Genomic DNA, 21,868 nt, shown 5'->3' on the forward strand with positions numbered 1-21,868 from the left:
GCAGGATGAACGGCTGAGCAGACACGATTCAGCTATGAAATGGCACAGGGCCGGTGCTAGAGGGAGGATTCATTCTAACGGGAGCTGGAAGGAGCCTCTGCAGAGTAAGGGGCTGATGAGCCGAGACTTGAAGGATGACAGTACATGGAGGTTGGGAGGAAGGGCATGGAAGGTACAGGGAACATACAGATGGCAAGGAAGAATCGCCTGGGTTTGAACCCTGGCTCTACCACTGGCTGGAGGACTTTGGGCAGGCATTACTTCTCCTGTCTGAGCCTGGGGGTTCTCATCCATAAAATGGGAATGCTATTGGCACCTGCCTGTTATGAGGATCAAATGAGTGAATCCATGAACTCATTCAAAGTTAGTACTTAGGAGAATGGTAGGTATGTAGTGGGTGCTTGGTAGACATTAACCATGATCAGTGACATGGTGACACAGTGACAGGATACAAGAAAATTCGGGTGAAGCTGTGAGCATGAGATTAGAGGTAAACTCTATAGGCTTTTTTAAATTTTTTTTCTTTTTTTGATGGAGAGAGAACACACAAGTGAGGGGAAGGGGCAGAGGCAGAGGGAGAAGAAGGCTTCCCTCTGAAGGGAAGCTCTGTCCCAGGACCTGAAGATCATGACCTGAGCCGAAGGCAGATGCTTAACTGGCTGAGCCACCCAGGCACCCCGACTCTGTAGACTTTTGAGTCAGAGTCAAGATTCAAAAGAGAGTCCAGTTTTCTCAGACTCCTCCAGGAATCACCAAGTTCCCACTGTTTGTTCCCGATCAGAGTACCGGGAAGGTTGAAATTTCCTCCCACACGAGGAGCCTCTGAAGAACTGGACCTATATGTCTTAAGTGACATCACGGCCAGGGTTGTTCCTGACCTGAAGGCCAGGGAGCTGCTATTTGGTTAGCTTCAGCCTCCCGTGTCAGCACTTTGGCCTGTGTACCCCAACCCTGCCCCACCTTCTCCTAGTGGCATCCCCCCTGAGAGGTGTCACTGGCAGCAGATAGCGTGGGCAATCCCACGACTGCGTCTGAACACCGTCCCGGCCACCAGCAGACCTTGGGTGCTGGGAACAGTCCTTTCAGCTTGGCATGTATGCCTGCCACACCAGACCTGCCGGAAGAAGGTTTTCAGGGCCATATCTACCCCCAGGTACCATCCTGTGTGCCCAGCATACTATTAAGTCCTTTATTCATTCAGCATGTTCAGTGAGCATCTACTAGATGCCAGCCACTATACCTGGCACTGGAGAACCACTGCAAAACAGGCAGCCCAGTCCCTGCCCAAACTGCCTGGTGGGGACGAGAGATAAGCAAGCAGGAGTCTACCGTGCTATCTGGGGGGACATAGGGGAACACAGGTGCTGTGATGAGTTGGAGCAGAGAGAAGAAGCTCAAAGAGCTTTCCAAAAGCAGTGACCCCTGAGTTAAGACCTGAGCAGGTGCTTTGTGTGTAGTCAGGGAGAGAGGAGGCTAGATGGCACCCATGGCCACTGAGAAGGAGCCTGGGAAGTGTATCCTCTGCGTGACAGTGGCTGCTGGCACTCCCCAAATCAAGTTCCTGATTTCTCAGAGCCACTCAGTAGTTTCTGTGGCCTCAAAACACATTGTGGCCAATGGACTTGTCTCTCTGCTGAAGATCACACAACCTCCAACAGGGTGAATGACCCGGGGGGCTCAGCCAGTGCATGGTGTGTATTTGCATGTGTGTCAAAGTGCCGTGGTTGGCCTGAACCACTCCCGCCATGCCCTCATGGGGTTTCTTTTACACTAACCCTTGTAGACATTTTGCCCAAGCCCACAGCCTCCACGAGGCCCTGGCGTGTCCACTATCTCCAAGCCCGTCATGGTCCACCAGGAGCCCAACTTCATCTACAGGCCAGCTGTGAAATCCGAGGTCCTGGTAAGCCACTTGGGACCCCTCCAGGGCATCTCCAGAGGAGCAGATAAGGGCTGTCTCCTCTGGCTTCTGCTGCCTCTGGATGGAGAATGAGGTGGGGTACAAGCTCACATTATGAGTCAGCTTCTGACTTGTTGACCAAGAGATGAATCCATGCGGGTACCAAACAGGCTGGAGCTCCCTCTAGAAGTAAGAAGGGTAACAGCTCAGGCTTACTGTTTGCCCACCATGTGTCAGGATACTGAGGCTTAGAGGGTAAGTCGGTTGCCCAGGGCAGAGCCGGATCAGACTCCAGAGCTCAGGCTCTTATCTCCACTGCCATCTTGTTAAACCTTCAGTGAGTCCACTGGCCCTGGCCTCGGCCTCTGAGTCCTGGCGAGGCACAATGGGGAACACCTCAGATGAGGGACCGTCCAGAGAGGAGCCATTCACCCTCTCCATCTCGCCTCTCGTTCCTCACTGGACTGGGAGTGTGAGGTGTGGTCCTGGGGGAGCAGTAAGGTCTGCCCACCCCCAGTCGCCTACGGCTGAGCGACTCATGAGGAACCCCATGTCCCTGGAGAGGGGTGCCAGGCTTAGACTGGCCTCGCACCCCCGGTGGGAAGAGAGTCATGCCAGAATTTTTCTTCCCCTTTCAAGGAAACCCTATCCAAATGTCAGGGCAGGACAGCTCAGATACTTATTTTGAGCCTTTGCTGTCCCGTCAGCTCCCCAAAGAGCAAAGTTCATGCCCCTGTGATAAGCCCTGCAGAGGCCTGCGCGCCCGTCCTCTGCCTGGGGACAAAGGGCGTGTCTGCTGACTAGAACCAGGGAGCTGCTGTACCTGGGGGTGTCGGGCCGGCCCCCGACATGAATCAGGCCGCCTCTACTTGGAGCAGGAAGTTGGCAGGGCAGCCCCAGGCTGGCAGGCCCGGGGTCTGGCACCAGAGGGCAGACGAGGCCTATTGGTAACATCCAGAGTGGAACTTTTTTTTTTCTTCTGGCAGCCACAGGAGATGTTGAAGAGGATGGTGGTTTACCAGACAGCGTTCAGACAAGTAAAGCGATCCCTGCCGTGTGTGTGTAGGCCTCCCTGCCACCCCTGTTCCTCCCGCTCCGACTTCTCTCTCTCTGGGAGTGCCAGCTGGCTCTGAGGTGATCTGCCAGAGCCTCAGGCCCGAGCCATGTCCCTGTTGCCTGCAGCCAGGAGTGGGGAAGGGTCTCGTATCAGGAGGGGACCCCAGCATTATTAGACCCTGTGCCCCGGCTGAGAAAGCAGCAGGAACCCTGGGGGCTCTGCTCTTTGGCTACTGTTTGTTCAAAGAGGAGTAGGACAGAGGGAACCCGCAGAGGGTCGCAGAGGCCACGCTGGGCCCTTGCTCCAGCCCTGGAAGAGAAGGTGTCTCCCTGCCCCTTCCCTGGTCTTGTCCCCTCAAGGCGGCTCTGCCTGGCACTGAACCGGTCAGGGAGGAAGTGGCAGTCCAGGTCCTCTACCTGCCCGGGGTGCTTCTGGGTTCAACAAGGCTGTGGATGTCCTTCCTGGTCTGTACGTGGTATCAGGCAAGCAGCCACTCACTTTCCCACCTCCTGGGGGCTTGTGTTCACAGTGCCAACCATCTGATTGGCTGTCTCACCACCACCTGTGGAAGAGATCCCCAGATAGAGAAAGATCTTGCAGCCAACCTCACCTCTAACCCACCACCAGACTACAGCTGAGCGACAGGGAGGTGTCAGCCTCAAAGAACACGTGGGAGTTTGCAAAGGAGGCTGCTCCCAACCCAGGACTGGGGAGTGACACTGGGCCAAGTGCTGTGTCTGGATATTTAAGGCATAGAAACTTATTTAATCTTTACAGCAATCCTAGGAGGTAAGTGGATGAGAAACTGAAGCAGAGTGGTTAGGAAACGTGCCCATGAAGTCACAGCTGTTGTCAGGCCCTAGATTTGCATCCAAGAGGTCAGGCTCCTACCTACTCCACCATCCCCACTGGCAAAGCACTGTGATCAAGAGGTAGACATTTCAGGCCTTGTCTAGGGCACAGACAGTCCTCCAAGGGGGAGAGGCTGAAAGGGAGGAGCCCAAAGACCCAGACTGGAAGTTGAACTCTCGCTCCACTACCCACTGGCTGGCTGACCTTGGGTGCATGAATGTCACCTTTCTGGGCCACAGTTTCTCCATCTGTTGGTTGAAGGGTTGGGCTCCCACTTCAAGGGCTGACCAGCTGCAGTGGCTTATATGTGTATGATTTAAATTCGCACAAGACACAAACCCTTGCAGTCATGCCCATTCTAAGAGCAGATTCTCACAGGGAGGGAGAAGGGGAAACGCACAGCCAGCACTGTCCAGTTTTCTAGAAATAGCCAGAAGTTGTCAGGACCCTCTGTGAGAGAGCATTGACTCCATATCCTGATTCCTGACCTCTTCTGCACATGGATTTGCTGCCTCCCTTCCTCTGTCTGCTGCCCTGATGCCCAGAGACTCACCTGGGCATGGCCTCTGAGTGGGGCCAGCCTCCAAACTCCCAGGCCTTGTGGGGCTGAGCCTGGGTAACAAAGCCTGGATGAAGAGGGAGGGCAGACTGATGCCCAGGAAGCATCAGTCTGATGTTTGGTCCTCGTCTTGTGCCCAGAGCTTTGTTGCTGCCTGCTGGGCAAAGAGAAGACAGCGGCCTCCCCTTGATGGTGACAACAGGCCTCATGGGACACCTGGTGTGACCCAGGGAACTGTGCACTGGGGATGGCTCCATTTGGTCCAGAAGGACCTCCCTGGGCCTCTTCCACAGGTCCCCTCCTCTGTTCCTGCCTGCCCATGGGGATTAACTGAGGCTTTGCTACCTAGGACTTGGCATGCCTGGCCCCCAAGTCTGGGGACCCCCTGCTCCTTCTCTCTGGGGGGGGATTCCTAAGGAAGGAAGTGTGTGCTGACTCTGCCCCCATCTTCCTTCTTACCAACTTGTTTCTACATCTTGGGCACATTGTTTCCACAGCCCTCACTAAGCCAGGTTTCCTGAGACAAGTCTTCTCCTTCATCCTCTCCTGGCTGACGTTCTGGGAGGCCTCTTACATTCTAGATAAGCATTACTTTAAGAACAGTGCTGGGCACTGGGAGAGCACAGACACCCCTGTTCCTCTTGGAGCCTGACATCCCCTTGCATGGCCTACCACCCTGCACCAGTGTCCTCTTGTGGCTGGAGTCCCCAGGGAGACCTGCCTCTTCAGCAGTGTTGTCCTTTGGGGTCAGAGCACTGGGTAAAGAACGGGCCTTCACCCCCAGAGCCTGAACCTGGCCTCGCAGGAGCACTTGGAGGAAATCAGGAGGGCTTAAAGGACCTGAGGCTGTGGGCAGCCTTCAGCAAGGCCGACGGGGGCTGCTCAGACCACCTGGACATCAGCAGGAGGGCCTGCCAGCCACACTTGGCCACCCCGTTGCAGCAATGCCGGGTCCAGGGCTGGACTCTTCCAAATGCTTGCGTAGCTTCTGGCTTCCCCCGGGCAGGGGTGCTCTGCCTACTGGGACTTCCAGCTTCCTCCCTGCATCTTCATCTAGGCCCCATCTGGCCCCCCACTCTCTCCCCTATATCTGACCCATTCACATCTTCTTCCTCTGCCCTAAGCTTGTTTCCTGCAGTGACCCTCAGGAAAACCTCTTCTGTGACCCTAACACCCACCCTTTGCTTCCAGGACTTCCGGAAATATGAGGAAGGCTTTGACCCCTACTCCATGGTGAGCGAGAATGCTCCTCCTCCTGGAGGGTCATCCCAGGAATGTGGGTGGGGGTTACAGTGTGCTCCCTCGGGCCCTGGGGGTCCCAGGGATGAGGTGGGGGCACATGAGGAGCCCCCAAGGAGCCCCATCTGCTCTTTTCTGTGAGGGTTCCTTGCAGACAGCATTCTAGAATGACCCACAGGACTGGTGTGTGTGTTGGGGGGCAGTGGGGTTGTAAGAACCGTTACACTTGCTGAGCAATGACTGTGTATCAGGGGCTGTGTGGTTTGCTGGGTTTTTACAGGGCATGGCCTCACCCAGCCCTCCCAATATTCTCAGGAAGAATGGATCTGGGATTTCAGGGGTTACCACTTTTGTGGGTCTGTGCAGCCCCCATGAGGTCTGGGACCCCCAGGCAAAGACCGATGGGTGTGGGGCTGGGAAGGGTCCCCTTGGCCATACAGTCTGTGGGACCCCCACCTTCATCCTCCAGGTAGACTCAAGGATCCCCACTGTCTGTTCCCTCTAGTTCACTCCAGAGCAGATCCTAGGGAAGGATGTCCGACTCCTGCGCATTAAGAAGGTACGTGGGGAGAAGGGGGGTGCCCTGGGTGGCTCAGTGGGTTAAAGCCTCTGCCTTCGGCTCAGGTCATGATCTCAGGGTCCTGGGATTGAACCCCGCATCGGGCTCTCTGCTCAGCAGGGAGCTTGCTTCCCCCCTCTGCCTGCCTCTCTGCCTACTTGTGATCTCTCGGTCAAATAAATAAAATCTTTAAAAAAAAAAAAAAGAAGAAGAAGAAGGTATGTGGGGACGTGGAGGTCAGGCGGGCCACCACCCTTCTCTGCCCCAGCCCCCTCCCATCTTGGTGCCCTGCTTCTCCTATTCTGGAGATGACTCTTGGGTGACTCCTCAGATCCCCACACTTTTCCTTTCTGCCTGTGGTGGGGTCGCACACCCAGGCCCCACTCAGGGTCCGTGCCCCCTTTCCTCCCTGATGGCACTGTCATTGGCCCCATGGCTTCTGTGGCCCTCTTTATAGCCCTGTCAAGAGGCTCCTGAGCACCCAGCTGTCCACAGGCTGCTGTCTGCTTGGCTCTCAAGGGCCTGTTTTTCTCCATTCAGGAGGGATCCTTAGATCTGGCCCTGGAAGGCGGTGTGGACTCCCCGATCGGGAAGGTGGTCGTCTCGGCTGTGTATGAGGGGGGAGCTGCTGAGCGACATGGTAAGTGGGGACCAGCCACGGTCCAGTGTTGTACGGGGACCCAGGAAAGCACACGGCTGCCCATTTTGAAGTGGGCTGACTGTTGCTCAAGAATTCCCCCATCTGGATCCACCCGTCCGTCTACCAAGTCCCACATGTTGCCCATGGGCATAAGATGGTGCCAGAACTATGGGCATACAGCCCACCAGACCCCCCCCCCCAGCCCTTCAGGGCTCCCCATCTAGTGGTGAAAACATGCTCAGAATTGTCAGATTCCAGCCATAACAGTGCAGGGTGCTAAGAGCTGACAGAGGACTGGGGGAACAGAGGAAAGTTGTGGGACCCTGAGGGACCCCTGACCCACTAAGGGAAAGGGGACCAACGGGAAAGCTCCCTACAAGCACTATACCTGAGCTGAGCCTTAGAAGATAAGTCAATATTAGCCTCATGATGGTGGGAAAGAACTTTACAGGAAGAGGGGGCAGCACAAGTAAAACAAGAGAGAAAGCATCCAAACCTTCCCCGTCCTCATAATAATAAGGGTCGACATCTGTCAAGAGCTCTCCATGGGCCGGATGTGATTCTAAGTTCCTGCACCTACTCTGTGTCTAAAGCGTTCACATGTATTATTAATTCATTTAATCCTCACGACAGCACCAAAAGTAGGTACTATTATTACTCTCATCTTAGCTTAGGAAACCGAGGCACAGAAAGGTAAAATGCTTGTTCAAGGACCCACAGCTGGAAAGTGGTGGAGGCCAGACTGGAACCCAAGCCATTTATTTGGTCATTTCGCTTTACTCTTGTCTAAAACCCGCTCACCTGTCCGAGGGTGTCTGCGACTCACCATTAGCGATTTCTTCTTCCAAAACCAGGAGTCTACTCGTGGGTCTTTTGTGAAGGAATCGGTGGCCTCAAAGGAGGAGCCTCGGGCCCCTCACCTTTCCAGGCCCAAGCAGGAATCCTGCAGTCAGGTCCCTTCTGGGAAGTTCTAGGCTCCAGTTGGTGGGACGGAGGGTGTGTAAGCACCTGCAGCAGGAGAGGTGATGGGAAAGTCACCTGGTTCAGTGGGTTACAAAGGCGAGTCCAGTTCGGCCACCTATGGCCTTGGTGAGCTCCAGCCTGGGTCTCACAGTCACACTCGGAGCTGTCATTTCAGCTGTGGAGGGGGGCCCACTTCGAGGCAAGTGCCATGGCCCGGGGCTGCCCTTCCAGCCCACACGCTCCTCCTCTTCTGTCCTCACTTCTGGGCCAGTTGAGGGAAAGACACATGTTTGCTGTGTCTGGCAAGGGAAGAGGACCAGAATAAATGGGTGACCTTTCCGGGGTCCTCTCCTCCTTATAAACCCACAGCCCAACCACTTGCTCCTGAGGCTCCATCTGGAATTTGTACAAAAAGAAAAAGTGACCTCTCCCCAGGCCCACTGGCCAGAGAAGGCTGCTGTCTACAGTCTGGTCCCACACTGCTTTGGGCATACCAGTAGCTGTTGACATTTTCTCCAGGACCACGTGTGTTTTAAGCCACTGCCACATCATCTTCAGTATCAATCACTACATTCCTATGGCCTTCATGCCTGCAGGAATTCTGGGCGATTATTTCACCATAATCTGGAGAATTTGCTGTGGACACCAGAACTAAGGAAAAGTCCTTAAAAACATTTTTTTAAAGGTCCTTAAGTTGAAGATGTATGAGAAACTGCACAATCTATCCATTTCTTGGAGAGCCACAATGCATATTAGCATATTCAAGGCTCTGACAAGTTCTGCAGTGAGTAACTGTGCTCAGCTTATAACTCAGCTCTTCCCAAATTTATCAGACTACAGGTCATCTTATCCAGGAGGACCTTTAACATCATTTATTTATTTGAGAAATATATTGAGTTCCCATTTTTGTGCTAGGTATTACAGCAATTGCTGTGGATATAGTGGTCAACCAAAGAGACGTTCCCTGCTCTTGTGGAGCTGACAGTCTGGTGGGAGGGACTGTTAGTCGGCAAATAGATTTATGACTACAAACTGTGAGAATGGTCTGCAGGAAGAGACTGGGACTCTTTGAGAGAACAGAAGAGACCTGCTCGAGATTGCATCCATGTCAGAGCAGTCTTCTCTGAGGAAGAGACATTTCACCTCAGCCCTAGAAGAAGAGAGAAAAAAGAGGGGGCAAGTGTCCCAGGTGAAACAACTTATGAAGACTCCGGGGTAGGAGAGAGCTTGGCCTGATCAGGGGCCTGACGCAGAACAGCAGCCCTGGAGCACAGACAGGGACAGCTCACAGAATTAGCTCATGTTTCTGATGAATTAGCTCATGTTTCTGTTACCTGGGTGGTAACAGAGGTCTGCCTCCCTCTGGAATAGCAGAGGCCTGTACAAGGCTAGGGTGGCAATGGTTCATCATTTCCTCTGAGCTCAGGTGAGGGAGTGTGGGCAGGGTGGGTAGGAAGTGCTCTGAGTAACCTGGTGGATTGTTTCCCCTTGTGCCTTCCGAGCCCATCAGAAGCCAGGAATCAGGCTCCTTCCGCAGCCCTCCAGAGACCTCCTGCCCACCCACCTCCCACCACCTTTGCCAAGTCCGGGGCCAGGCACATGTCACATATAGCCCAGGTGACCAGTCAGCTTCATCTTCTTGCAGGTGGCATTGTGAAAGGGGATGAGGTCATGGCGATCAATGGCAAGATCGTGACAGACTACACCTTGGCTGAGGCTGAGGCCACCCTGCAGAAGGCCTGGAGTCAGGGGGTAAGAGCAAACCCGCTCCCTGCCTCCCTCCCCTGCCTGCCTGCCTTAAACCCTGGCCTCTGCAGCCAGAGCTTACAGTTGGGGTGCCCCATCCCGGGGCGGGTCTCCAGGGGCCAGGAAATTCTTGGGTGACATCTACATAACCCATCCAGCCAGTGGTCTCAATATGACATGATGGGATTCAGAAAAATAAATGTCAGTTCCTGAGCTTGAGTTCAAAGAGCAAGTGGCACAAGTACAGACTCCAGAAGACCAGGTATGACAACCGTTGCAAGAAAAAACTTAAGTTCTTCTCTAAGTGCACACTGATCAGGAATCAAAAATGCTTGGGGCTACTGGAAAGTATGAATAGAAGTAGAGTGCCCAAAATGGAGGAGGGTCTGGTGGTGGTCTGATCTGTGCTCATTAGCCACTTGGGTCAAGGCCACCACATAAGGTCTCCCAGGTTGTGCACTGCACAATCCGAGGGGATGCCCTCCTACAGATTACAGTGTGGATGGTGCCCACTAATGTTGTGCAGTGCACAACCTGTGCAACTGTATGCAGGCAGCCGAGCCTGAGGTATTAAATTCAGAGCCGAGGAAGCTGACCAGATGGGCCTGGGACCCACATGAAGGGATGTGGAGAAGAGAAGACTCACGGGTAACATGATGACTGTCTTGATTATCTGAAGGGCTGCATTAGGGTAGAGGGAGCAGAAGTGTTCTCTATGTTTCTTGAGGGATGGAGGGAGTCCTGGGGAGAGTTTTCAGTGCAATGTTAGGAGCTATTGCATGGAAGAGGGGCCAAGTAATACTTCACATACTTTTTATTGGATACACCCAAGCCAAGGGTGAAAATGATGGATAAGCCAAGGATGGCAATGATGCCATTGAGGGGACTCAAGTGTTAGGGTCAGAAAGCTAAGCCTAAAGTTCCCTGATTGGGTATGCATCAGAGTGACCTAAGGAGCTTGTTAAAAATACTGTTTCCCAGGACCTACCCCAAATCTCCAGGGGCCAAGTCTATGAGTCTAGAGCTTTAAGAAGTCCCCCAGGTGATTCTGAGGTTGCAGCCTGGCCCTAGTCCACAGATCAACAATTGGGAGCTTAGTGTCCTTCGAGGGTCTGTAAATCTTGGCCTATATGATTGTGAAGCCCCAGAGACTGGAAGCTTCCCCAGACCTTGGGTCTGCACAGTGAGGCCCATCCCCGCTGGAAGGACCTCCAGCCCCACCGGGGCCCACCCTCCTATGGGAAGAAGGCCCAGCCAGCTGTCATGAGCCACGGTGTCCAGGAATGAGAATGGAATGTCCAGGGAAGACATACCATCCATCCCTGAGCATGCCCGAGTCACAGGGCTTCTTCCCACAGGACTGGATCGACCTCGTTGTTGCTGTCTGCCCTCCAAAGGAGTACGACGATGAGCTGTAAGTGTATGCAGCCCCTGGCCCTCTGCTTCTTTCTCCTGCTCCAGAATCTTGGCCACCTTCTCCTGGTCCATGCTCAGCTTTCATCCAGCCTGAACGGTCGGTCCATGCACACAGCTTCTAATAGTCCTTGATCCTGAAAAGCTCCCAGGCTAGAGAGAGCCCAGAACTAAGTCACTCTGTCACAATGTCAGCATTGTCTGGGCTGCCTCCAAGACTGTCTTGTCCAAATTCTACTTTACATCTGGAAAACTGAGGCCCGGACACAGTCAAGGTCACAGACCAAGAGAACGATGAAGTTGGGACAGACTCAGGATTTCTGATTCTCCACTCAGGACTTATCTCCTGCACCGTCATCAGCTAGTTTAAAGACTTCCATGTCTTTTACTGTCTGGTAGTTCTTCCCGATATGTAACTGCATTCCTTCACACTGTGTCTCTAAGCAGCTAGGACCACAGGGTTTGGCCCCATCCAGCAGGACCTCCAGGGAGCTTGGGACAGTCTCCATCTTGCTCTAGGACCCCCTGTATCTCTGTCTCTCCATGTAATCTCTTTTATTCCTGTCTGTGTATCTGTATGGGTCTCTCTATCTCATTGTCTCTCTCTTCTCTCTATCCCTGTCTCTCCTTTCCCTGTCTCCCTCTCCTGTATCTTTTCCATCAATCTCTCTCTCACATCTGCTCCTCTCTCCTTCATCCTTCTCCGCCTTCTCTCTTAACCTGTCCTTTTCTTGCTTCCTCGATTCCTGGCCTGAGTTGGTGCTAATCTTTGTTAGTGTGTATCCATTTCTCTCCTCTCTCTCTGTTTCTCTGGTGTCTAGTCTCCATCCTCATCACCTTCCTACCACCCACACATGTATTCCCCAGCCCCCTGCTTGCCTTTGCTTCCTCTGCCCAGCACAGTCTGAGTTCTGTGCACATCTAGAAGAAATCGAGGTCATGTAGCAACTAATTCTGGACCCAGGGCCTAGGCAGGACCCGAGGCAGGAGACAAGTGTAGGGAAAGTCTGGATGGAGCTCTGCCTGGAAATAACCAAGCCCTGTTTTGTGTTTCCTGCTCTGCTCTGCGAATGTAGCTCTGCTCTTCCCTCCTCTGCAGCCGAAAGCCCCCAGCCAGTCCGAAAGGTCCTTGAAGACCGTGCTCCCATGCCCAGACGTGGGCTCCTCCTGCAGCTGGAGCCCGGCAGCCCCCCCACGGTGAATAGGCAGGCGGGCTGCAGGGCCCTGCCTGTCCATGCTGCGTGCCGTGACCGTCTGCTGTCCGTGCTGGCGGGTTCTTTGGACTGGGGTCTGGAGGGCTGCACAGGGCACCATCCCTGGAGTGCCATCCAGGCCTGCCGTCAGCCACCCTGGAATTTTGTCCAACTCAAAGACCCTCCTATGCTCACTTCAGCAACACATATACTAAAATTCAAAGACCCTCCTGCTCAGGGAAGGGAAGCAGAGCCCAGTCTATAGCATGCTCGGGACCTGGGTATCCTGACTCACCACAGGCCCTGTGGGGCACCCACAGGAGTGGGATGGAGCAGTGAGCACCATTCTCTGCTGGGCACAGACAGTGCTTCAAACAAGACATGATGGGCTGGGTGAGCCCACGGGAGTACAGCCTGGATTTCCCCTTAGAGGGATCCCCTCCCTGGGAACACCATCCTCTGGGAGTCCCTGCTCCACCGGGCCCCCAAGCTTGGGCAATTCAGGCTTGTCCAAAGAACCAGGGTTGGCCTCTCAGAGCTGTTCATGTCCTGTTGTGACTTGTCATGGCCTGAGCCCAGCTTGGACCAAACTGTCCTCTGTGCCTTCTCTCTCCCTTGGCTCCAGCTCCCTTGACAGTGTCCTCTGGGGGACACTGTGGAGCCCAGTTTGGCGCTGTGTTTCCCACTCTGTGACAGAGCTGTGCTCATGGACAGAGCTGGCAGGTGGCCATGAGCTGGTGTTTGGTGTGGCCTGAGGCCCACAACTGGCAGTATCTGGGGCAGACCCAAGCCTGGACTTGTTGACTTTTCTCTTACAAGTTTCTCAAAACATTAGGGTCTCATACTCCCAGGACAGTTGGCCTGTTCTGCCATGGCTCCTGGGATGGCCTCCATGGCCCTCTGTTTTCTGCCACTTGTCCTGTGCTCTTCGTGAGGGGCCCCAGCCCCTCTGCCTTCTGGTCCCCTCCTAGCTTATCCCACATATCCCTCTGCCATCCCTGGCCTCCCGTGTGCTGTGGCTATGGCTGCCGTGTGGGGTTTGGGGCCCGCCTTGGGCCGGCAGGGAGGGTGTCCTTGGGCTGAGTGTGTACCCACAAGGCCTGCACCCACCTGCTCCGTTTCCTCTTCCCCACAGGACCTTCTTCTAAAGCCCAGAAGGAAAAACCAAACTCACCCCGAGAATCCAGTGAGCTCTGGATTCACACTCCTGAACACAAAGCCTGGAACCAGCCTTGAGAGATGCCAGCGTGCAGGCCCCCTGGAAACCTACAGCCAGCACCCAAGGATTTCCAACTCCCATTGGCCCTGAAGTAGGGCTGCGTAAGGAGCGCCATGGGCCGCTCCTCTGAAGGTCACCACGGAGGGAGGAAGTAGCAGTTCTGAAGAGGGCCCATGGGATTCAGATTCTCATTTCTTTCTTCCAGTCCTGTGAATTTAGTCTCTTCCAGCCCTGAGATATCAAGAATTCAAGGGAATTCTCAAGAAGTCAAGGGAATTCTCAAGAAATCAAGAGTTTGGGCGCATGGGTGGCTTAGTCATTTAAGTGGCTGCCTTTAGGCTCGGATCATGATCCCAGGGTCCTGGGATCAAGCCCCATGTCAGACTCCCTGCTCAGCGGAGAGCCTGGTTCTCCCTATCCCACTGCCTGCCTCTCTGCCTGTTTGTGCTCTCTATCTGTCAAATAAATAGATAAAATCTTTAAAAAAAAGAAAGAAAGAAAGACAGAAAGACAGAAAGACAGAAAGAAAGAAAGAAAGAAAGAAAGAGTTCTTCCTTGAATTCTAACAGGACCTGACTCCTGACTCCCTCTCCTCTCTCTCCTGTTAATTGCTGCCACAAACCATCCTCTGAACTCATTAACAAAATAAACTGCTTTCATTTCCAGCTTCTGGGAGTGAGTGTGGATTGGGGCAGCAGATTCAAGACCCTCAAATAAAAAAACATATGGTCTTAGCCCTTACCAAGAGTGGGAAACAGGACCCAGTGCTAGGATCTGGGTCTGACATGAAGGACAAGATGAAATGGCCATGGCTGGCTTGGGGCAGGGGTGCTGGGGCCATAGGAGATGGGCTGGGCTGCGCTTTGGGTCTTCTCAGAGAAAGATGGTGGAAATGAAGCCATGCGATAGTGACTTTGCTCAGTTCCAGAAAGCACAGTTGAAGGCAGAAGCCCCAGAGGATTACCTCTAAGCACGGGATGCCCCAGATTCACTCGGGACAGCATGACCACAGCTGCTTCTCCTGCAGTCACCAAGACGGGATGTGAGGGAGAGAGGGAGAGAGGGAAAAGGGGAGAGAGGGAGGTGCATGGAATCCCATCCAGTGGGGCCTCATGGAAAGAAGCCAGGGCCTGAGGCAGGAGGGTGTGACTCCAAAGGGCTGGCAGGAGGTAAGTCGAGGCCCTCCTGGTTACAGGCCCCAGAGGTGCTCTCAGCCTAGCTCTGGGGAAGAAGGGTCATCAGGGCGGGTGTCTCATGGAACTCCCAGGCTAGGAGACATGGCATCCTGGGTCTCCTAAGACTTGGAAGTGGAAGGTAGTTCTGATTCAAGGTGTCTTAGAGGAGTGGGTCTCTCGGCTGAGGCCTCCTGTCTCTGCCACCCCTTCCTCTGTGTCCTCAGAGCTCAGCGTGAGCTTGGCCATCATAATCCTCCACCTTTCAGCTGTAGCTCCACCACCACCCTGACTCAGTTCCATTTCCCAGCTCCAAATTCCCCAGGCAAAGCCTGAGCGGGTGGCCCTGGGCCAGGGACCAATCCTAGGTCCAGTCAGCTGAGGTTGGGCAGGAAGCAGGTCATGTCCTCCCCAATATGGCAGCTGAGGCAGCTGGGACTGTGGGCAGCGAGTGGTGCTCAATGGGAGGGGCAGAGCGAGACAGAGAAACTGCTGGACTCTTTGATCTCAGTGGAGACAAAGCCACAAGGACCTTCTAGTAGCTGGCTCCCAGAAACAGCAACCACGCAGAGGAATTCCCTCTGTTTTTTTATTAGCTCCTAACCTGGCTCTGGAGATGATTCCACAATGAAGGTAAAAGGAAGGAGCTCATATTCGCTGACACCTGTTACATACTGGGACTGGGCTGGACCCTGGTGTATGCATCCTCCAACCACAATGACTGGCATTGGTTCATGACCCCCTAGGAGCCTGGTGGGAATGGCCAACGCTGAGGTGGCTCTGACTGCAAACCAGCTACTGCTCTAAGCACTAAGCTCATCTACTCCCCTCAACTCGATGAGGAAGGTACCACTGCTACCACCAACTCCATTTTATTATGAGAAGACCGAGGCACAAAGAGGTTAAGTGACTTCTGCTAGGTCACCTGTGAGGAAGTAGTGGAACCAGCATTCAGAACCCAGGCAGTCTGGCTCCAGGGACCACCCCCTTCTCCACGGTCTGGTGTGCGGGGCCGGGTCCCCCTCGCTGGAATGTCGCAAGTTCTAGGCCGTTGGCGGACCAGCTCTCCTCACCACTGAGGCACAAATAGTGTTCTGCTCAGGGACGGTTCCCTCCTCTCGCAACCCGCAAACACTGCTGTGGAAGCCTTCGGCCTGGAGTCTCGCCAGTTCAAGTTCATCTCTAGCTATTCTTAGGCATTGGCACCCAGAATGAATGCGCTTATCAGTGCTTATCAAGACGTGATGAGTGACACAATAAAGCGGGCTTTGAGCCCCTGGCTAGAGGAGAAGGGCAGGAAGGTGCACCACTGGGCAGGGCAGGAAGAGGGAACGAAGGGAGGCTGGGGACTTGGGTGATAGGATTCCCAAGCCATCAGTCTGTCTGGAGCGGCAGGGTGTACAGACTACGATGGGCTCCAGCCTCCTTTTCTATGAGGCCTGATTCCCTCTCATCAGTCGGCAAGGAAATCAGGTCTCATGTATTGGAAAGTTGTTCCATGTTGAATCCGAAGTACACACAGCTTTAAACGCTGGCATTAACCAGGTGAGAATTGGGAAGGTCCAGAGAATGTGTACAGAGGTGGGGGCCTCAAACAGCTCTTGACCTTCTGTGGGGGCCACGAGGAGCACTGCTGAAGCCAGAGTCCACTGAGGGCACTGGGTCAAGCATGAGAATCCACATCAGGGCTGACACTAAAACCCACCTAGGCCAAGGAGGGCCCATGCGCCACCAACTCCTTCCACTCTAATGGACTTCATTGCTACTTCAATCCCAGGGCTCTAGTCAGCCAGCCAGGCAGCTACTAACAACTGATCTGGTCCGGTCCACAAGGTGAACCATTTGCCACTTTGAATTTAACCTACATCTTTGGGTGCTTGGGAAAATCAAGGCCAAGGGAGCAGTGACTTACTCAGGGACCCCCTAAGTTGGTGGCAAAACTCCATTTCTACTGCACTGTACAGCGGGGGGGAGGGCGGGGACTAAAAAGGCTGGGAATTCAAGAATGCCTTTTGACTCTGAACTTTTAGCATTTTATCCATCTTATTGAAGTTGCTTCCCACAGCAAGTCCCTGGGGATGCTGAGTCGGCTTTGAGCCTCTCACCTCCACATCTGGAAGTCAGAGTAAAAGGGCCAAGTTTACAGTCTCTGTGCTTCCGAGACACCCCCTTTGGGCCTGTGAAGGGCTGGGAAGCTGGTTTTCACCCATTCCAGCCTAATTCCCCAGGCTGAGATTTGGATAAGAATCTGTTTCCAGAGCTAAAAGCCCTTTTCTCCTCCTGTCCCTGGTATGACCCTTCCCAGCTCCCTGGGGCCCCGGCTGGCCATGCCTCTGTGAGAACTGGAGGGAGCAGGAGGGACCCCTGGGAAAGGCAGGTGGGGCTGGCAGAGGGAGAGGGCCGAGGGCCAGAAAGCCGGCCACAACTGTCCTCCTAGGACCTCGGGTTTGTAGCCCAGGGGCCTACCCACTAGTTAGTAGTTTGCTACTAACTTCTAGGTGTTTGCTATGTGTCAAGCACTGTGCTGAGCCCTAAGCCTTAATCATCATAAGACATTTTTGGGGTGCTTGGGTGGCTCAGTCACTTAAGCGTCTGACTCTTGATTTTGGCTCAGGTCATGCAGTCATGATCTCAGGGTCATGAGATCGAGTCCTGTGTCAGGCTCTGGGCTTAGCACAGAGTTTGCTTAAAATTCTCTTTCTCTCTGTCCCTCCCCCTGCGTATGCTCGCTCACTCTCTCTCTCACTCAAAAAAATAATTTTTTTTAAAGATTTTATTTATTTGTTTGACAGAGGAGAGCATGCACAAGCAAGGGGAGCAAGGCAGAAGTAGAGGGAGAAGCAGGCTCTCCGCAAGCAGGGAGCCCGACATGGGGCTCAATCCTAGGACCCCAGGATCATGACCCGAGCTGAAAGCAGACACTCAACCAACTGAGCCACCCAGGCGCCCAATAAAATCTTCTTAAAAAAAAGATTCCTAAGAGACAGATAATCCTCACTGAGGACCCTGAGACAGCAAGACTTAGATGGCAAGTGGCAGAGGTCATGGACTTGGCTGCAGAAGCCCATATAACTAGCCACCGTGCTGCCCTACCTGGTGAGAAAGAAAGGACATACAGAAGATGATTTCAGGAGCATTAGGCAAAACCCCAGCCAGAAAATCATTCCTCTCTGGCTCTATCTTCTCTCTGCTTCACTGTGTCCCTCACACTGCAGAATGACCCAGCCCAAACCCGGCTATCCTTCAGACTCTGCATTGCTGTCCACGCTGTCCTCAAGACAAAGTTCAGACTCAAAATTCAGTATTACCTGACAATTTTTCCACTGCGGTCTTTTCCCCATCACTTCTTTCACTGCAGCCACACTGAACTCTGGATTCCCAGGCTTCCACGCCCTATCACTTCTCCGTGTCTTTGCACATGTTCACTCAACCCCATCCTCCTCATGTCTGCAAGAACTTCTATGCATCCTGCAAGGCCCAGGTTGACTGTAAAAGGGGAATTTGGGGTCTGCCATGGAAGGAGAGATCAATCAGTGTGAGCTCTTTTCTCCTCCTGAGATGGACCCTTTGGGTTGTAAGTGATGGAAATCCAATTCAGGATGACCACTTAAATGAAAAATCCAGGAGTACTTGCTGTCATGCCTGGCTGGACCAAATGTTAAAAGCATCAGGAATCTGTTGGGCTATCTATAATTGTCAGGGGTCATTAGAGAAGGGCGGGGGGATAGAGAGAAAGGGAAGGAGATTTTTTGAAGGAATTGGTGCACACAATTGTGAGGCTTAAAAAATCCAAAAATCTGCAGGGTAGACCAGCAGGCTGGAGATCCAGCGGAGAGTTGATGGTGCAGCTCAAGCCCCAAGGCAGTCTGGAGGCAGAGTTTCCTCTTCCTCACAGGATATCAGTCTTTTTCTATTAAGGTCTTCCACTGATTAGACGAGGCCCACCCACATTATGGAAGATCATCTTCTTCACACAAAATCTACTAATTTAAATGTTAATTTCATCTAAAAAATTCCCTTATAGCAACATCCAGACATATCTGACCAAATACCTGGGTGCTGTGGTCTAGCCAGATTGACTCATAAAGTTACCCATCACACCATCTCTTGTCTCTCCTCTCCTCTAGTTGGTTACATTCTCAGATGAGCTCTTCCCCTGTGATGTCAAGATGGCCTCCAGCATTGAAAACATATTTTACAGCTAGGACAACATCAGTAAAAAAAAAGCATATGTGTATCCTAATAGTCTAATAGTCTCAGCTAAATCCTGAGGCTTCACTCTGGTTAGCTTGACTTGGTGATAAGGTCTTCCCTGATTGGCCAGGCATGGTCCCATGTCCACCCATGGAGCCGGACCAGCGCCCCAGGGACTGAGTGAAGAGAAAGAGGCTTTCCAAAAGGAATGTCAGGCGGCCGTTACAGAGTAAGGAGAAATAGGTCCAGGCAGGTACAAAGCAGCATCCACTAAGGTCCCCGCAAGCTCCCTGTCTCCCTGTGATCAACTCCAGGGCCAACATGTGTAGTTCAAGAGGCCAGGACATTAAGGTGGTATGTGGAACCCTCACTAGCTTTCGGCTGTCGGGGCTGGCTCCTTGGCCACCACATGGGGACAAGAAATGGGGTGTGACCACAGAACTCCAGAGTGCCAAGAAACAGGGGTTCCAACTCTTGCTTTCCAAAAGTCCTGAGAAGTGAGAACTGTGTATTTTCAGTCTTACCTCCCTTTCTCAGCTGTAAAAGGGATATAAATAGTACCTACTCCATAGAGTGACAAGAATCAAAAGGAATATAGATAAGATGCTTAGAAACAGTTTTTGGATCCTGAATTAACATTAACTTTTTAAGAATCTGGCATAGATGCTGTAGAAGAACAGCTTGGAGCCCATTGCTCCCCAAAGGATGGGGCTTCCCAAAGGAGGGTTCTTTGTTCCTTACTCTGCTTCTGTGCCCCCCACATTTACAACCATAGCAGCTGGGGAGAACTGCCTCCCCTCTAGGCATGTTAAGACCCGAAAGCCTGCCATGCACCTTCCCTTTCTAGAGAAACAGCACTTACTCCCCCGGCAGGCCACCAGCTGAGTATGGGTATGTGTGTATGTGTGTGTGTGTGTTTGTGTGTTGTGTGCACAGATTGGGTTTTCAATAAACATCTTTATTAATTCTATCCTGAGTGTGCACATAAGATATTCTATAACAGAAACAGATTTCCTCTCAATTACCTTTCATTTCAGTAAATGAAAAATGTGTTTGTGTGCCCCCCCCCCCTTTCCCTTGGCTCGAGACCTTCCCCCAGGGTCACGTGATGAAAACCAGATGGAAAAATCTCCTGCATGAGTGGTGGGCCACTCCACAGGCAAGGGATGGAGTGCAAGGGATTTTTTCCACTTAGACACAGGAGAGAGGCAGCCATCCCCCTTGCCCTCCAGAAAAGGGAGGAGAGAAAAACTTAATTTCTTGAGACGTGTTGGAAAGGATCATAGATTCTCATCCTAGAGTTTTGGAATATACACATCTAGGGAGATAGAGCTCTAGTCTTCTGGCATCTTAGGGGTTTAACCTAGGAACCCTGTCCTGACTATAACCTTTTGGCCCTATTGGGGAGATAAGAGAGGTATATTATCCCTTTTAAAAATTGTGGTAAAATACCCTTAACATACAATTTGCCATCTTAGTCATTCTAAGTGCACGGTTCAGTGACAGCACATCCACATTATGGTGCAACGATTACCACTGTCCACTTCCAGAACTCTTTATCTGGGAGGCCTGAACCTCTGTGCCCATTAAACAATGTCTCGCTCTCTCCTCCCCTCAGCCCTTGGCAACCACATTCTACTTTCTGTCTCTGTGAATTTGACTACTCTAGGTGCCTCATGTAAGTGGCCTCGTATTTGCCTTTTATTTCACTTAGCATAATTTTCTCAAGGTTTACTCACACAGTAGCATATGTCAGAATGCCCTTCACTTTTAAGGCTACGTAATGTTCCATTATGTGGATAGACCACATTTTGCTTATCGTTCATCTGTCAATGGAAGCTTGAGTTACTTCCATGTTTGGCTCTTGCAAATAATGTTGCTATGAACACGGGTGTACAGATATCTCGAGACTCTGTTTTCAATTCTTTTGGACATATGTCCACAAGTGGAATTGCTGGATACATCTTATTATCCTTTTGGATGAGAGCAATTATCTGGACAAATGGCTACAGATCTGATGCTCAGAGTGTATGAAGGGCAAAGCATTTCCAGGGAAAGTGAAAACAAAAGTTCCCTGTCTTTAGCTCTTATTCTCTTATACATTAGCAAGGATTGGGAGGGTAGGGCATTTCATAAGAGCCCTGAGAAATTCAAGGAACTGCCCTTCCCCCCGGTCTACATGCTGGTCACAGGTGGGCACACCACAGAGGTTCTCAGCGAGCATCATGGGCAAGCAATGAAGGCAGTCCCCTCAGAGGAAGCAGAGATGCACCTCTCTGTCTGTGTGCTGAGAGCTGGTCACTCTGCCCACAGACTCTTGTTCTGTTGAGGACGATCCTGAGACCAGAGTGTCAGCCTAGACTCCACTGTTCAGGCCCCATCATTCACTGGACAGATACCATGGAGCAAAATTCTACCTGACGTGGCCCCAAACCCTCAGCGCAATCTGACAGACACCCAGCCAGCGGCCACCTCCGGCCCGCGATTGCTGACTCGGGAGGCACAGATGGATTTAGGGAGAGGTTATAAACCCCAGCATTTGAATCTCCTCTTGAAACAGTGCTCCAAAGATTTTACCGAATTTTCAAAAGTATCTCTGACTCAAAAGAGGTTAAATCCACTCTCATAAAAGGGTGACTGACAGTGAAAACAAAGAACTTGGTAGCAAGTTGTTAGGAACTGCCGAAAGACTGAACAGTGAGCTCCTTTGGTGTCAGCCCTGTTTTCACTACTGTATCTCCAGCAGTCAGTAGGGTGCCTAGCACCCGGTATGTGCTCAATAAAGATATGCCAACCAATTAATGAAGAATCTGGCAAAAACAAAGAAAATGCACCTTAACAATGTAATGTTAGTCAATGAGAAAGTTCGATCCCATTTATAGACATCAGTTTTTCAGCGAGGTGAGCCAGCATACAGCGATTATGCCCATGGGTAAAATTACCACTGATTGATTCGTTTGCTCATTCATCCACCCATTCATTCAATTATCAGATATTTATTGAGACTGAGCACCTGCTCTGTGCCAGAATCAAAGCTCCGTAAGACTCGGTCTCAGATCTTAAGCAGCTCCCAGCCCTCTGGGACAGACAGACCGCAAATGAACCCTCAAGACACTGGGTGACAAGGGCAGTGACAGCGAAAGTACAAAAGACCCAGGGGAG

General features: G+C 52.3%; 1 protein-coding gene across 3 annotated transcripts in view; it reads left to right on the top strand.

The window, feature by feature from the left end:
- USH1C (USH1 protein network component harmonin) overlaps nt 1–14,008 on the top strand; it is a 46,013-nt gene extending 32,005 nt beyond the window's left edge. The window contains exons 16-23 of one of the 3 annotated variants that reach the window (XM_080816435.1): nt 1,784–1,903; nt 2,887–2,937; nt 5,560–5,601; nt 6,113–6,166; nt 6,707–6,806; nt 9,415–9,521; nt 10,874–10,929; nt 13,257–14,008. In XM_080816435.1, the coding sequence (XP_080672561.1) occupies nt 1,784–1,903; nt 2,887–2,937; nt 5,560–5,601; nt 6,113–6,166; nt 6,707–6,806; nt 9,415–9,521; nt 10,874–10,929; nt 13,257–13,269 (543 nt within the window). In that variant the 3' untranslated portion in view covers nt 13,270–14,008. The remainder of the gene's footprint in view (nt 1–1,783; nt 1,904–2,886; nt 2,938–5,559; nt 5,602–6,112; nt 6,167–6,706; nt 6,807–9,414; nt 9,522–10,873; nt 10,930–13,256) is intronic. The other 2 variants (XM_080816436.1, XM_080816437.1) reach the window with 2 other exon arrangements.
- Nucleotides 14,009–21,868: the final 7,860 nt, after the last annotated feature.

Source organism: Martes martes (genome assembly GCF_963455335.1).
Source record: "Martes martes genome assembly, chromosome: 10".
NCBI lineage: Eukaryota > Metazoa > Chordata > Mammalia > Carnivora > Mustelidae > Martes > Martes martes.